The sequence below is a fragment of the Drosophila albomicans genome, chromosome 3, assembly GCF_009650485.2.
Source record: "Drosophila albomicans strain 15112-1751.03 chromosome 3, ASM965048v2, whole genome shotgun sequence".
In the NCBI taxonomy this organism is placed as follows: Eukaryota; Metazoa; Arthropoda; class Insecta; order Diptera; family Drosophilidae; genus Drosophila; species Drosophila albomicans.
This window is the reverse complement of record NC_047629.2, coordinates 15,931,209-15,948,877: the sequence shown is the minus strand read 5'-3', so window position 1 is coordinate 15,948,877 and position 17,669 is coordinate 15,931,209. Positions and strand designations below refer to the sequence as shown.

The following is a 17,669-nucleotide window of genomic DNA, read 5'->3' as shown; positions in this document are numbered from 1 at the left end:
TTAATTTCATTAATATTAAAAAGCGTTGCGATGATGTTCTACGACTTTTGCCACGTTCTGATCAGATTGATATGAAAAAGCAACAATTTTTCTTATGAAAAAATAAAATTAACCGATATGGACATGAAAGTTAGAATTCGAAATATACCAGATGGCAATTATTGGGCTTTTTGTACTATGGTATATTTCCATCGGTAATGAACGGTATTTTTTTAAATTTATAAAATACCTTTTTAATATTAGTTTTACAGCAGGAAAATGTTTCATTGAATTTAAGATCATTAAAAAATACAAAAATTTATAAAACTACGTGACCGCAAATAAATGCTGACGTTGAAAATAATAAATCGATTTTATAAAATGTCCCAAAGCATCGATAGCACCATCGATGACTCTCCACACCCAAAATAATAAACACGTTTGCTTGGGAGATTTTCTTTTAATATTTAAATGTTTACATAGTGTTCACATGTGTGTAATATTCGAACTTATTTACATATGAAATGTATTTACAGGAAATAAAACAATAAATGTTACTTGCCTAAAGTAGCAAACAATTGCTTATGACAATTCTCACTTCTCTTATTATTGTGCACAACTCAACTCTAGGACGTTCTCAGTCTTAAACGATTTAAAAACTATGGCAAAATTTTAATTAATTATTACAAATTGCATAATCATTAAATCTCTTCTCATGTCTAATCATTAATTGCTGTAAATTATGGTTAATATTATGGTTAATGCGTATTTTTAGTGACGCGCCCAAAAGTATGCTCATAATAATGGCTGCATTTCGCATATTCAATCATCACAAACGAGCGAGCGAAATGCACTCCACCGACGAAAAATGTAATACGTTGACTTTTGACTAAATACTTGTAAGATGTAATGCTAGGCGATGAATAAATTAGGGCCTGCTCGTATTACTCATTCTGCAAGAAAAGAAAAAAAAGTTGATTAGTAAAGGTTATTGTATTATGGGTTAGTATCTTCTTACCATGTGCGCTTATTAGACTACGCGCATCCCAGAGTGACAACTGCGACTGCGAGAGTCGGTGCTGTGGCTGATAGAGCTTATAGGGGAAGTATGAGTGATGGAAAGTGGCTATTGGAATAGGCGCCTGCGGTTGCAGTTGCTGCTGCTGTTGTTGTTGCTGGGCGGCTAAAAGGAATTGATGATGCTGCGCCGAAATCTTACGCGAGATTTTCGGTTCCTTTTTGGGCTTACTGGCGCATGGCTGTTTAGATGACTTGATAAAATTGGGAATGCGTGCCAGGAGGCCACAGTAGTAGGGATCGTCCTGCTTCTTGCGCTGTTGCGTGTTTTTCGGGCGTTTCTTTTCTGCATAAATTGGAGCCAAGGAAGCGCCTGCTTCGTAGTCCGGCTACAAATAAAAAAAAATGATAACCAGCTACCTAGGGGATTTATCTTGGAACTTACCTTGGGAACATATGGGCTCTCGTTGAGGAAAGCTGCACTAAAGACACTGCGTCGACCCTTGCTGGAGTTACTCGAGTTTTGCGAATCATCCGATGCAGCCGGAGTGGGATAAATGAGACCCACTTGGCTCTCAATGGTGGAGTATGGATCCTCGCTGGAATGTGTGAGTGGCACTCGCATGCCAAGTGAATCCACCGACTTGGGCAGCGCTTGCAAGCGATTCTTCAGCATATCCATGGCAACCACATTGATAACCATTATCCACAATGGTGTATTGATTAGATTATTATTTGACTTGACCAGCGACACGGCTGACAAACACTGACGCTCCAAGCGGCTGCGTTCCGGATAGTTGCGTGCGAATTCACGATTGATATTCGTCTGAAACTTCTTCATATCAAATAGTTTGGACGAGGTGCCGGCTGTGAGTGACATCTGTGGCATTTGAATAATGTCTCCACCAATCACAGTCTCTTCGTTGGCGAACGAAGTGTTGTTCACGTAAATGCTGCTCTTCCCGTAACGCTTGATGAAAATGTTTCCAGTGTCGTCCATTTTGATCTTGAAGCCATCTCCGATAGCCTTCTTGATGACCTTTGTTTCTGCATCACGCATGGGATTCTCGAAACCGTTAAGACCAATACTAGATGGAGAGAAAGATAAATAAGTTGATTCAAAATGAAGTATTCTTATGCACTCACCGTACGCCATCGAAGCCATGCTTGGAACCATTAATAGTTATCACAGAGGAGCGGGCATAGGCCTTGGCTACTCGTCGGTTCTTCTCGAAGACAATAATTTTGGCCCAAATCTCATCATCGATTTGCTCCCACTTGGTCAGCACTTCATTGATATGATCCTGATGTTAAAAGATAGTTAATGCTTTAGAATTAGAAACGCATTAAAAATGAAGTCATACTTACGCGGAATAACTTTTCGCGATCGTGCCAAACATCTTCCTCCTGCTCGTCTTGCCCAATGGCGTCCAAATTGTCCAGGGAACGCGATATAATCTTGCGGCGCGAAATCATTTTTGTGTGGGTGTTCGTTGTATTCTATTCTGAAAAGAGCGTTTTTCCAAATTATTATTGACAGCACAAACACACACATGGATATAATTACAACAATTAATTTGTCGTTGTTGCTAGCGGTGCGAATGGCTCTTTGAGCGCCATTTGAAATGATTAGATCTGGACTGGGGGCATGTGGACTATTGACTGTTGACTGTGGCTGACGACTAAATTGTTTGGCGTGTAAGGAATCAAATTATGTTTTATAGAGAAAATCTTAATCCGGTATAAGATTATTAAGCAATCAGCCAATCAATCTGCAAGCCAATGAACTTCATCAACTTTTTTTTTATATATATTTTTTTTTTTTTTTGCTTGTGCTGAGTTTGTCGCTCAAGTCATTTGATTTTGAAATTGAATTTGTTTTGTATTTAGTGTTTATAGAAATGTTTGTATAGCTGAAATAATGAAATGATCAATGTCACTGCCTCTAATTGCGTGTGCCTTGGCGACAATTTGTTCAACTTTTTATTTTGCATTTTTCGTCAGCAAGACTTGCAATGCATTTCAATTGCCTGCTTGGTTTTTCTCGACTTCTTTTTGGGTTTTTATTTTGTTGAAAACGGTTTCAAAGTCAAGTAGCCTGATTTGTTTATGCGCATTGTCAACGTTTTGTGACAAAATTCCAGCTACCAACCAGCAAACCAACTTGGCATATCAGGTGTAGTGGCGGTCATGCACGTGATTGGCATTCAATTGGCTCAGCCAAATGCGATTTATCAATAAATGCGTCAACGTATGTATGTCACACGACTTGAGTGGGCATTGAAAGTGAGTCTGAGAACCAAATCATGCAGACCATACTTTAACACTTCCTAGCCAACGTTAATTGCCCACCCAAGACCCAAAAGGCATTGCTATGCGTTTAGCATCATTTCGGGTACTTATCGGTCGTCTAATGACACACATCAAGGGAGCCAGCCAGTGATACATTAAGGGCACAACACGCACTGCAAGCCAAATGAGCTGCACTCGTGATCTAATTGAAGTGAAGTGCGTTTCCTAATAGCTTAGAATCGTTTAATGACTTTGGGGTCGCTGAGCATGCTAAGCGGTCAAATCGGTCAGCTCGATTGAAGTCATCAGTCTTTGCTGGCTGTTGGCTTTCTATTTGCGTTGGCGTTGCTCTTAATTAGCAGGCAGATTGGCCATAAAACTGATATATGTCACGCACCAAAAGTCCGTTACCTGCCTGATAAATTTCTAATTCCAACTGGTTTTTATGTTTCTGTTTCTGTACATTTGAGAACGCAGAACTTGTTGCTAATTTGCTGTTAATGTTGTCGCACCCACAATCTGATGGAAGTCTAGCCTTGTACCACATATGAGTAGATACACATGTTCACTTACAACTTTTGGTATTATATGCTTCGATTAGTCAGATACTATGTTTCAATGTTCTGTTAATGTTCCCCCAGTTAATATAGTTCATGTTCATTCATGAGTCAACTCCGCTTAATGGCCACAAATTTGACCTCCTCTGCGGAGTTAAAAAATACCCAAAAACCCAAAGGGAATCTTTGAGTGTTTCATATTCTATTTTAGAGTATTGTGATTAAGTTCGCCAGAATGCTGAAGTTTCTGTTGCTCAGCTGATGTATCGCTATTGTTGTTGTCTCTTTATTATTATCTTGTATAATATATACGCGTAACATTTCGTTCTTTTCTCCATTTGCTGTTTTCGCTCCCTGACAGTTCTTTACCTTGTTGTTGCTGTTGTTGCTGGCATTTTGGCTTTTAACTAATATATAAAATTTTTTTGTATGCCGAACGTGCTGTTGATTTTTTAGCGATGATCACATGGCACACCAATATCACCACCAACACACGCACACACATGCAAATAAATTCATGAAATTTAATTAGCTAGCTGGCCTTTTGGTTGTCTTGCTGTTGTTACCAACATGTGGAAGTGCATTAAAATTAACCAATTATTACACAGACAAAAAACCTTATTTATCTTAACGCCGATTTATTTGTACTTCGTATTATGATACTTCGCTATAATCTGACAGTTAAAAACTATATGTAAAAAGATAATAAACTATGTGCGTACCTACAAATCTAGTAAATATTTAAACGTCGGTGTTTATATTTTGTTTTTTTGTGGGTTTTATTAATCAGCGGGCAGTTAAAAAAAGGTTGCTTGAACTACGCACTGAGAGAGCTGTTAAAACTGCATTAAATGTTAATTGAGAAGCTGTCGTGTCGCTTTGCGATTGATGTGCGTCACAATGCGTTGCAATTCGCACTCAGAGTCAAGTTCGTGTCTTAAGTCTTTCGTTTGCACGCGCACATTTTCCGCATGCCAGTCCAGCAATCAAGCTTAAATACATTTCTATAGTCTATATCGCGTATGTATGTGTGTATATGTGACCGCCTAGCCTCAACTTCAGCTGCAATTAATTATGTAAGCTGCTGGTCCGTTTTCAAGGCCGCAACGGGCTAGTTTTAACTCGATGTTTATTTTTAGCCACAACGCATTCTGAAACTGTTCTCTGCGTGCGTAAAACTCTTCTGGCTCTCGACTTCGCTCGTTATCTATAGTGTACGTCTGCCAAGGTCGTTCGGTTCCTGCGCAGAAGGAAGTCTTTTAGTTATCGCTTGTCGCCTTTGTCTGCTGCTACTAAGCGGCTTAAGTGAAAAACTTGCTGAGTGGCCACGGAATGGCACAAAACAGTGGCATTGTTTTATTTGTTTAATTGGTTTTTATGAATCATGCCACAAATTGCGCAACTGCTGGCCACTTGGCATGTGCCACACTAACACACACACACACAAACAAACAGACAAACTCTTAACTCAAACTAGTTGCAATTTGGTTTTTTTTGTGCGCCTTTCAAAATGTTGGCGCTGCGAGTCTGCGTGTGTGTGTCTGTGTGTGTATGTGTATGAGCTGACTTGTCAACCTCAAGTGGACAAAGTGGGGCGTACGACAGACCCACACCCAAATGCACTGCATAATGTATTGTACAAGCTGCTGCCTTTCTGTTTGTTCTGTTTCATTATTTTTGCGCAAGTTCTTGGCGTGTGCTGCAACCTTGAAAGTGGAAACCTAAACGACTTGAACTGTGAGCGCATTTATGCCTCATGCGTTATGTGTTGTAGGCGAGATGGGGTAGCTGGGGGGAGGGGGGCTGGAGGCCTTACATGTCCGGCTGTGATTCCGGCTTGTCTCTTGACTAAAACGAGTTTGCCTTTGTTCGCGAAATATAACAAAAATTCTATGCAATGCGCTCACTTTTATTTTTCGTCTTATTTTTTGGGCTTTTTTCGTGTTTTTATGGGGGCCATCAATTTTAGTAACAATATGCAAAAATATTGCAAAAAAAAACGCCGCTGTTAACAAGTGTGTTTATGTGATGCATTCTAATTAAAAAAGTAACGCGTCAAACAATTGACTTAATTAATTATAAGACTTACTTCTAAAGATTTATAACATGAATTCTGTTTCTTTTAATGCTGCAAATGAAAACAGCAAATATATATGGATTGTGTATTGTTTTGCACAATCATGAGAGGTGGTACAAGGGGTGACAGTGTGACTTGTGATTGCTGCTCCCGCTGCTGCTGTTGCTGCTGCTGTTGTTTCCAACGCAACTGTAACAAACAACAATGACAACGACAACTTACAGCAACAATAACTGTGGTTAACATTATTTTTATGAGTTGGCATTTTATTTTCTAGTCTTTTTTTGTTTTTGTCTTTTGTTATTCACTTTTTGTTTCATGTGAGCTGAGCACATAAATTGAAATAACATACAGTACGACTTGATGTACGAGTACCTGCTGACAAAAAAAAGGGGCACGCAATATCATGAAAAGCCAAGTACTATGCCATATACTTAGCCATGGGTGTTGTACGTTTATGGCCAAGTTACAGTTTTAGTTTTATTTTTAGGTCGCTCAGCACGTGCATATGTCAAAATAATGTGGCAGAAGTAACAGATTGTTGCATGCTTATAACGTAGTTGGTAGTGTAGAGATTGCTGCAGAAATATTTGGGGTATTATGGGCTAAAAGTAAGCAAATTAGGGTTGTACAGTTGGCTCTTAGCAGCTTAGCAATTAATTTTGTTATATAAAATTCGTTTTAGTTTTCTTCTTATAAGAGTCTTTGCACTTCGTTGTGCATTCTGTTTTAGTTTTAAAGGTTTTTAGGTCAATTCTTTGTGATGTGATCAAGCAAAAGCTGCAACAATCCATCTGCTCCGCATTGCTTGGCTTTCGACCTGTTCGAGTGTTGTGAGTTTTGCACTCGGCGCAAGTACAATGCGGCGTATGCGCAACTTTTGCTCTGTCACTTGATGTGCATGTCGCTCATTACATCATCATCAGCTAACATCATCATCAGTAGCGACTGCAGCAGCAGCAGAAGCAATAGAAATAGCAATAGCAACTTCAGTGACAAGTGCCAGGTCTGTCGACAAAAATGCATCCATGGATCACATGGCGGGGGTCGGCGGGTGCTTTTTTCATTTGCGGTTGAAAATCGGCCGCGCTGCATGGCACGAAATTATAAATTCCAATTTTCACTTGCATTTTTTTTTTTTTGTTTTTATAGCGCAGCGCGCGACGCGCGGCTTTCATAATATTTTCGCTTAGTTATTTCTCTATCGGCTGTCTGGCCGTCTGCCTGCCTACCTTTTGCAACTGTTGAGAATTCTCAGAAAAATATTCATATTCGCATTCGTATTCGTATTCGCATTCGTGCCAGGAAGGCGCGAAAGAGAAAAGACAAAAATTACACAGCGCTTTCGTGTGGCTTCGAAGGCGACTTTAACTTCCGCTTTTGTTATATATTTTGTTGTTGCTGTTGTTGTTGCTATTATTTGTTGATGTTATTGTTATTGTTATTGCTATTGAGTGATTATTTTTTATACAGCCGCCAAGGCATTGTTTCAATGTGTGTGCACAACAAAATTACTTGCAAAATTTTTGTGAACGTGCGCTCTTTGGGCCTTGGTTGTTATGTTTTTATTTTTGGCTATTCTTAGGCTTTGACAAGTGCCGCAAAATAATAATAATAATAAAAAGCCACAAAAAGTGAGAATGAAGAATGTATGATCAACAGGCAGAACAATGCAAATGCGAACATTTCGATTATGTTTGCTTTATGAATTTCATGTTTAACGTGGCTGCTAATTAAATGTGTCTCGTTATGCTCAAACTTTGACAGCATCTCAATTCAATTAGTCATTCATCATCGTTCATTTATTCAACCGTGCAGTCTCCGTCTCAGTCTCAGTCTCAGTCAGCTAGTCAATTGCCAATTTGACTATGTTAATTTTTCTCCATTAACCCGTACCATTTTTATACAGTTTTATGATTCATAAACTTTGCTCAGATTGATGCTGTTGCATGTACTGCTCAAGTTACAAGTTGAAATTACATCATTATAGCGATCGCATACGCCTTTTCAGTTGCCAATCAATAGCAGACGAGATGACAGTCCAACCTGTCGGTGTATCATTAAAAAACCAACTCGAAACTACAATATACAACTATATAAATACAATTTAATATAATAATAATAATAAAGCAACAAAAACAACGTCAACCCGTATCGAAAACAACAAAAGGCCTTTGCGATACGAGCATTTTCAATAGTTGAGTTTTTTCGTTTATTTCTTTCTGATTTCTGCTTAATTGGAGTTCATTAATATCAGTTTCAAATTGAAATTGAGCTGTGAATCGAGTTCCTAATTAAATATGAAATGGCCTGTCATTTATTTAGCCACTTGCGTTGTTGATAATTTAGTGTAAAATTCTGGCAAGTAATTGTATAATAGAAATAAATTCATCAATTCAGGGGCAAAAGACTTAAGGCACGAACGAACTGGTTTCGCTTTTGGTAACAGACAAATAAAAATTCGTTGAAAAGAAGCAAAATTAATCCAGCGTTAGTTTCAAGTTTGATTCGTCTATACATAGTATAGGGTATATAGATTGTGTATCCATGACCATTCACTAAGCTGAATAAAGCGCGACCATGCAAATTGGGTCGAATGCAAATGAGCGTGAGATAAACCAAATTCTATATATAACTACTATATGCAGTTTTTTGGCGAAAGCCCCAAAATCTGTGATTCTGTGTGATTGTCTGTATGGTGGAAAGAACCCATTCAAAGTCGGCTTTCTTCTTATCTGCCAAATTGATGGCGAATTTCATAACAAACTATAGGCCAAAGACCCCAGAGAGACTACGGTGAGCTTTTCGATAAACATCTGTCACAGGTAACAAAAAAAAAACCGACACTATGATTCTAAAAGCGGACAAGTATTACGCATCTGATTTGTGTGCTCTTCACTTTATTTTTGGCCATTTTTGGGGCTTCTGCGGTCGAACTGCAGATTACATCGACCGGCATATCTTACCTGGCCTGGCTTGACTTGACTTTATTGGCTTGGCTAACGCACGCAGAACTCTGTCAAGGCAAACCGAAAAAATAAATACGCTTTACTCTCTGACATTTTGTTAATAAAAATGTGAAATTATATTAATGTAAATGCTAATCTGGGCGTAAATTAAGCACACGCAGTCCAACTTGATGTCGAACGGGTTTCGTTGTTGTTGCTGTTGCTGTGGTGTGTGCTTTTTTTCATACATTGAAGGTTGCAAAGCAACAATAAAAATAATCGCTGCACAACAATTTTTATCCACTTTGCATTGTGTGTATGATATGGTATGGCTTGGTATGCTAGCTAGCATTATTATGATTATTAAATGCGTTGGCTTAGTTTCTATTTCATGCTTAAGAACCTTTTGTGCCTACTGCAAACAAAAGACTCAAGCAACGAACTTGATTTTGTAATTTACATGCCTACAATGCCTTAGCAGTTGCCGCTGCCGCTGCCGTTGCTCTTTAGTTTTTATTTCACACTCACGGACAGCAAAAGTAACAACAACAACAACAACAACTAATGCTATTTGTTGAAGTGGCCTTTGGCGTTTAGCACATCCAACACTCACACATGCGCTCATGCACTATAAAACCACAGCCCAGACATGTTTATTTATAAGCCACAGCAAAACGCTAATTAAACGCCAAAGCGTCAAACCAACCAACAAACAACAACAATGAACAAAAAATGTCTTAAACACTTTCAGAAATTATTGCACAATTTAGCTGCCAATCAAAAGCAGTTGGACGTGCTGTGATTTTAATTAACAAAGAATGACAAATTAATTGTAGTATATCCCCCTAAATGTCAAGGTTGCAGCTGCATCAGCAGCATCATTGATGATTAATTCGAATTTGGTTCACTTACCGTCTCTCTGGCAATGTGCAACGCAGCGTATGCGTGATTTTTTTCTTGTCGATTATCCAAGCACGCACCCTTGAAAGATGCTTTCTTCGATGTTGATGATGCGACGCACTGAAGTTGTCCGGATGATTCAATATTCTATTTGGCTTTCACACCCACAATCAATCAACGTAGTATATATTTATTACTATATACTTTTGTAGTTTTTATTTGTGTTTTTTCGTGTTTAACTCGCTTTACGATTGGTTTAAATCTATTGTGGGCTTTAGCGTGAGCCGTTAATTTTGTTTTTTGTTTGTTTTTATTTTTTGATTTGTTTTTTTTTTTTTGTCTATTTGCACAACACTCTCCGAGGTTTAGAACGGTTGACGACGACGCGACAGTTGACGACGTGCTGCTGTGTGTCTTTGCTCGATGTGTTCTTTCTGTTAGTAGTTTTAGTATCTGTTGCTAGCTGTGAGCTTTGGAAGAAGCGCGCGCTAGAACCGTTCGCCCCAAGCTGCGTATTTCAACTGGCCAAGTAACGGTGTGGCAGGCCAAAAGACAGCAACAGCTACCAAACGTTGAGACGGCCAAAAACGAACGCGATACGAGTGCCAAAAAAAGCTGCCAGACGAGCCACAGAGCCGAAGACATTACCCGAAGTCGTGTCGAGGCGCTTGTAGTTGTCTCTCGCCTCGGAACTTGGCTTTCAGAAGATTGCCAACAGCTCAGCAGCGAGGTTGTGCGCTATTCCTTTGCCGAAAAAATTCAAAAAATTAATTTTTTCCCATTGTCATCGAATGACGCATGTAAATCCAGCATTTATGCTAATGTGCACAACATTAAGAACTTTGCTAACACGCCCCAAAAAAAGAAACTGAAATAAGACTTCCATAAACAAAACATACGCCGGCGCTTTCAATTTAGCATAAATAATTCACAGCTCGTTCAATTGCCCCGCAATTTGTAGCTACAATTTACAATTTTTCTTGGGTCTTTTTTTATATTTTCGGTTTATTTTGGGCGTGTGAATTAGTTTTGATTTATATTCGAATGGACTCAGCTGCTCAGTTTGCGGATGTTGAAGCTGATTTCTGTTAGTGATTCAGTTTCTTAACTCTGTTTCTTCTCGGGTATTTCCCGGCAGCAAAAGTTCTCTTTATACGAAACCACTTCAAGCTTCTTTATTTGGCAGCAGCTTTTTGATTAACTCAACGAGCGACATAATTCAGTTCATTTATGGCATTTGGCTTATATGGTTTATACAGCTAAATGCAATTTGCCCGTATTTCATAGCTCAAACTATGCACTATGCAAACAGTTGACATCTATGTGGAATTATTGCGTGATTCATGTTGCATGTAGGTGTGGCAAGTTACCATTGTTTACTGCAATTGAGCCACCAAAATTGTCAGCTGTTCAATTGCAAAAAATTGAACGGAATTTAATTCCTTGTTTCGCTAAGAGACCTTCTGACTCCATCGACTCGGTATCTTGAGTCAAATTTTGTTTTCGTAGCCAAAAGAATATTATGCCAATGCCTTTCTACATATTGGATAGTATATAGTATATGCTAATTAATTCAAATTTAATTATCATTTAAGCAAACATTATGAAAGTCGTTCTAGTAAATTCAAGCAATCAATAAAACGTTATGAATCTACGTGAAGTAAAAGAGAAATAAAATTTGCAATTCAATAGAAAAAGCATAATAAATATTAAAAGCTAAATACTATTGAAAATTTGATTCAAAATATCCAGTTTTTGTCTAATATATTCATTGATAATATCTAATTATTTTTCTACGATATAAACTTTAACCTTAACCGCAAAGCAAATTGGAATATGTTAAATATTCGACTAATTGAATTAAATGCAATAAATTCAATTCGGTAACAATGACAAATTTCTGGTTTTGCAGCAGCGAAAGTTCTTTCATTGTTAGATTGAAAAAAGTTGAAAATTTTGCTTAAAATCAAGTGTTCAGTTTATTTTGTGATACAGTTCTCGTTCGGTGCTCGGTGGAGGAATGTCTAAACCTGCTGCTTCTGGCTATGGAACTTCTCAAGTGACCGACCGTCTGTCATAAGCGTAATCAATGTTCATGGATATTCAATCAGAACGCAAACGCAAAAAAAATACAACACGGTAAAAATATGTGGTAATAATTGCCCAAGAATAATGCGAGCAGAGCAGAGAGCAATTGTTTTTGAGGAGGGAATTGAAGGGGTGTCTGCTGAACTGGTCATGTTGTAATCCAATATAATTTTAGCTGCTGCTGCTGCTGCTTTGTTATTATTATCTGACTGGCTCTTTGTTATTGTATTCAATTAAAATGGTAACAACAACAGTTTAGCGCTTGGTGAATGGTTAGCACTGAAATCCACGTAAATGTACAAATTTGTAACGAAAAAACCAAATAAAATATAGTATGGCTTGTTTAGCATGGGTATCATGGGTATGTCGAGGCATGCCAAGTGGGCCCGTTGTTTTAATAATCATTACAAATTGCTTTGGCGTCGCACGGCAAAAAGCAGCAACAACTTCGGACCAACGAACGACCTTGCTACACAAGAAACTTGATAAACAAAACGAAAGAGAAACGGCCACAAAATTTGCGACAGACAACAACACAACAAAGCAAAATAGTCTGAAAAAGGGTTTCGTAAAATTACAAGCCAAAGCTTTAGCTTGGGAAATAGGCGAATAGAAAAACCAAATTGCAAACAAACAAAAAACAGAAAAGAGAAAACGTCAACGCGACGCGTCAACTTGAGTGATATGGAAGTCTAACTAAAAAGATAAGAACCAACTTATAAGTAACTTGAGTACACCGAAATATGTACACTCTCCAAAAGATTTATTAGTGCAATTAATAACTAAATTAGATTGGAATGATATATAAATCAATAGAGCGAGACGATGACAGTCGGAGATATCGCGACAAAAAACTGACGTATACTAAATCGAAGTTCCATTCCAATTTTGGAACTCTTCCTTTATTCGAAATCTACAAATTAACATTAACAACTGATGTTAAAATTAGCGAATAAATCAATACAGTTAATCGATTGCAGATTAAGATAAACTACAAAATTATTTTCTAATTTTAGTTCCTTGCCATTTTCAGCAGCTATATTTTTTTTTATTGTCTTGACTAAAGATTCTACATCCATAATAAATTAAGTTCTACGTATTTTAGCGACAAACACTTTAGCAGAATTAAATTAAACTCTAATACACCCTTTGTTCAATAACTCCTAAAAGGTTAAACACAAATAATACCATTTATATTCGTAGATAAGTCATTCATTCGCTCGATGCGTAACACGATTCATGACAAATTTGTGCTACACTCGCAAAATAATTTTTTATTGCAGCGTTCGTATGCAAATTTGAAGACCTCGCATAGTTATTGTCTGTCAGTGCTCTGTGGCATTTTGTAGCTACAAGTTGGAAACATTTGTAAATTCTGATCAACGTGTCTAATCGGATGGACAGACAGACGAACAGACAGACAGTCGAGCGAAGCAATGCATAATTCAATCGAGTTCGACTTGGACTTCGAAGCGAATTTAAATCTGACTTCACAGAAGTGAATTTCGATGGCCGCTGGGCAAAGCGAAGCTTAGACGACGATTTATGTTTAATTATTTGCTGATGCTGTCGCTGCTGTTGCTATTACTGTTGCTGCTGCTGCTGTAGCTGCTGCTGCTGTTAGTGCTCCTCTGGCGCAATAATAATAATAATAGAAATAATGAATTGTTCGCTGGTGTTATTTGCGCGTGTTTGGGCGCTTTGTTTTTTTGCATGTTCCACAACAAATACTACAAGCAATTTCCGCATGGCACTAGAACAGCTTCAACAGTTAAGCGATCGTTTTGTGCGTGTATTGTACTTATTTGCTCGTCTCGTCTCTTGTCTTGTCTTGTGTTGTCTTGTCTTGTTTGTTCATCTTGCGATTTAAGCCATAATTCGTGCGGCGCTGACACACAAAAATTCTTGGCGCAAACTCAAGTGCACAGCGTGGGCAGCAGCAGCTATAAAAAAATAGCAAAATCAAGCGTAACAACACTGCGTATGATTGATAAGCAAATTACGTTTGTATGGGCGTCTTGAGAACATATTGCGCATACGTCATGTATGCACAAAAGAATTCTATTTCTATTTTTAATGTTATTTGTGACACGCCAGGCCCTTTTCACGCCTCGCTCAATCAACTGAATTAATCGATCAATCACAAGTCCTTCACTCAAACGGAAGTACTCAATGCCTGTTACACAATACAAGCACAAACACAAGCACAAGAAAGGTAACTGAAATCGAAAGAGTAACAGCACATGATTCACGTCACCTGCAAAATGACGTAACATAAATTGGAGTTGATACAAAATGAACGGGCCAAGAGATGTCAACGACACCATCAAAATAAAGAGATACCAAAGTAAAGGTCAAAGCTGTTTGATTCAGCTACAGGTTGTCAACGCAGTCCAAAGACCTTGATGCTGCTAATTTCACAACATTTTGCGCTTGTTGGCATGCAAGACGACGCATTGCAATTCCACTTCTGACTGGGTATGGAATGGGTTTGTTTACGCCTAAAAAGTCAGGTATGTAATTCATGTTCGATTCCCAGCCAGATTGCAAAAAAACTGAATGAGTAAATGACTACAAAATACCCTGGGTAAACACTAAGAGCCGCGATTCATTTATATTTCTTATTTACACAACAAACAGGCTCAGAAAATTAGTTTAAGTTGTAGAACATATGTAAGTTAGGAAATCAGTAGTCGGTTTAATATTATCGATATCTTTATCGATCACTTTAGTGTTGTATAACACAACAACTATTACTTGATATTGTATTTTAAAACGTATATGTTTCATAACTAATAGCGTAATGAAGAAAAGCGCATCCATAAAAAAAGAAACGCATTCGATTAAAACAAGTTGTGAAATTAAAGTCATGAAGAGACTGGCTTCTAACTTGAAGTTCATGAAATTTTTATTTTATAATTTAAATTAGTTTGACTAAAAAACTAACATATTTGTGAAGTTCTTCGCAGTGAATGGAAGGCAGAACAGAGTACCACAGATTGTATCTCTATATTCAATATTATATCCACAGCCAAATCTTACGAGATGGTCATGATTAAAGAGATGAACCATTATTATAAAAAACAGAGCACTTCAGTATAATTTTAATAATTGAAATAGTTATTCCAGCTTCGATAAATCTGATGTTATGTTTGTCAATAGCATCTAGAATTTACTCGTCATTCCCTTAAAGCATTCACTTTACAGGGTAGCACAAACAGTAGCATTTTTGATTGCCGTGAATTGTTGAATTTTTGTTTGATGGGAAACAGATTTCTGGGGCGTGAATTGAACGGAGTGGAGCACTTTGGTCGACTGCTTTGAGTTATTTGCAATTTCCGCGTTTGGAAATCAACTTATTAGCTGGCGAACTTAACCTTGGCGCTTGGGAAACCTGCAAAAGAGTTACCTCGGCCCCTCTCTGTTCTGGGCGCGTGTAAGTCTACCTTGTTATAATTTAAAACACAATTTGCTTGCACATTAAGCAAATGTGTTAAAAAAATCACAATTGTTTTCGAACCTGAACCCGAACCAATGGCGATGACGTAGCACAAGTTGAAAGTGTTTAAATAAAGTCTTAGTCTCAATCTCTGTCTCAGATGTGTGCCGCTGTTTCATACGCTAATTGATGAAATTGTGATGTGTGGCATTGCCCAGAATGGGTATTAATTAGCTGACAAGTGTTCTAACAAGACGTGGTAGATACATACAGCCTTGACTTGTGTCTTGTCAAAAGTTGGCCACAGATTATGATGATGCTGACTTAGTCAGCAGCGACTTTTCACATATCACAAAACAAAACGAGACAGAGATGGCGATGGTGACGGCGAGATAGCGATGGCTATCGTTGCATTGCAGGCCAGCAAAGGTTGTTCGATGATATCAACAACATGCACCAAACGCGATGACAGCCAACATTCATTTCACACGGCAAACTGAACAAACTGCAAACTGCAGCGTGCGAGGCAACACGCTGACTTGCAACATGGCCAACAAGCTGTAATTAAGTGCCAACGATGCTGACTCTATCCAAGAGAGCCTCCGGCTGGACCAACCACCAATCGCCGCCGTGTGGCGCCATTAGAAAGAAGACAGGCACAGTTGCAGTTGCACAGCGCAAACACTCAGAGAAGCACACGCAACAAGTGGCACACTTCCATAATCGTAACTGGCAACTTGCACTTTTACTTGGCATTAGAACAGCAGCAGCAGCAGCAAGAGCAGTTGAAACTAAAACAGAGCATCGCAGACAGACGAAAGCTACAACGATCTTCTCAAAGTGGCTGTGTGGCTGTAGTGTGGAGGGGCAGGCATGACAACCTGAAGAGTAATTGCACACATAATTCATGCTCAAGGCCGCGTTGCAGCCAAATGAATTTCGTTTTCAGCACCTCACAAAGATCGCTCGCCACTCGCCGCAATTGGCGGCAGCTGAAGGAACTTGGAACAACTTAAGAACGTGGCGATGCTCTTTTGTCTAGAAGATGAATGGTCTCGAGTTTGTGGCTGCTGTTTTGTGATAGCAACTTATGGCGGCTTATTAATCAAGTTGCAAGCAAATTAGCACAGCTATAGAAAAAGTCCAAGTCCAAGAACGCAAGAACGTCGAAACTGAGCCAAGACAAGACAACAGACACAGAGAATGCAGTTTGTAACTCTAATTATAATAAATGTCAGCTTTAAATATATAATTAAGCCAAATGCAATACTACTTATATACCACATACATATGTATATACGATAATTCGAAGAACTGGGCAAGTTCGTTCTGGTTCCAAACGATTTCAATTGTGAATGACAACAGTTCCGCTTGAATATTTCGGTTCGGTTTCATTCTACAATTTAATTAACTTTTTGATGAGCTTGGAGTTAATAAAAAGTCAATTATTAATGAATTTCTCTACAATTAAAATACAGGAAATCTGCATAAAATTAAACCAGTTTGTGGTAGTAAAAAGATTGCATATCTCTGGCTTAATTGCCGTAAATTATTTCTTTTGTTATCTTATGCTCTAATCAATCTTTAAACAATTTTATATCGGAACTAGCTCAGATTGCATTCAGGTTTCAGCTCTCGTTTTCAACATTTCGATATGACTGCAAATAATCTAATGCGTAATTAACGCAATTAAGTTGTCCAGTATGCAATAAGCTGCAATGAAATCAACGGCAAGTCAATTTAAGTAAGCTAATTAATGTTCTTAGATTAAAAATGTTGATTGTGTTAATTGCAGTTTCAACGCTTGCCTTGATTGCCATCTCATGAGACGCATAGATACTTATTATTGCGATGGGGGCGAAGGCGGCAACTGCAGAGCATAACATCATCATATCATAGTCAAGCTGAAGCTAGGAGCGCACTCAATGATTTATTCAGCAACAGTGTTGCAAAAAAATATATCTGCGCCATTAGAGCGCATCCCATGGCAGGCGTGGGCGTGGGCGTTCTCACTTGGTCTTTTAGTGGCCGCTGATTAATGTGTCCACTTGCGAGTGCCCCTGCCGGGCGGCAGGCAGACAGAAAGCGAAAACGATAAGGCACCTCAGAACTGTGGCTACTGCACATAAATATAAATTTATTGCTGGTCCGGCAAATACACAAACAGCACGTAAATCAATTATACACACCAAGCCGGCCAAATGGCATAAAAATGTCATACAATTTGTGGCAATTACAAGTAGCAGACGATAAATAAATAGAAGCTACACTCAACGAATTCTAATAGTTACAACTGAATGAAATTTATTTAAATAGGGAAGCCAAATACATTTATACCTAAATAAAATGAAATTTTGAACAATAGGAAAGTT

At 38.3% G+C, this 17,669-nt stretch overlaps 1 protein-coding gene across 2 annotated transcripts; it reads right to left on the bottom strand.

Moving 5' to 3' along the window:
- Window positions 1-55: 55 nt before the first annotated feature.
- LOC117571526 (uncharacterized) lies at window positions 56-10,291 on the bottom strand. Of its 2 annotated transcripts, none has more exons than XM_034253704.2 (6): window positions 9,783-10,291; window positions 2,365-2,501; window positions 2,143-2,300; window positions 1,442-2,084; window positions 998-1,385; window positions 56-932 (listed from the first exon to the last, which is right to left on the bottom strand). In XM_034253704.2, exons 2-6 carry the CDS (start codon window positions 2,470-2,472, stop codon window positions 928-930), a joined length of 1,302 nt encoding a protein of 433 aa, XP_034109595.1. In that variant the 5' UTR covers window positions 2,473-2,501; window positions 9,783-10,291; the 3' UTR covers window positions 56-927. The 2 variants fall into 2 exon arrangements, with proteins under 2 accessions (XP_034109595.1, XP_034109596.1); XM_034253705.2 differs by having other exon boundaries at window positions 2,365-2,496.
- Window positions 10,292-17,669: the final 7,378 nt, after the last annotated feature.

Excerpts from the sequence above, each read along its gene's own strand:
- LOC117571526 (XM_034253704.2), bottom strand. The coding sequence starts at position 2,472 with ATGATTTCGCGCCGCAAGATTATATCGCGTTCCCTGGACAATTTGGAC. Across the intron at positions 2,301-2,364 it reads ATCGCGAAAAGTTATTCCGC|GATCATATCAATGAAGTGCT; the intron begins GTAAGTATGACT and ends TTTTAACATCAG. Across the intron at positions 2,085-2,142 it reads CATGGCTTCGATGGCGTACG|TATTGGTCTTAACGGTTTCG; the intron begins GTGAGTGCATAA and ends CTCTCCATCTAG.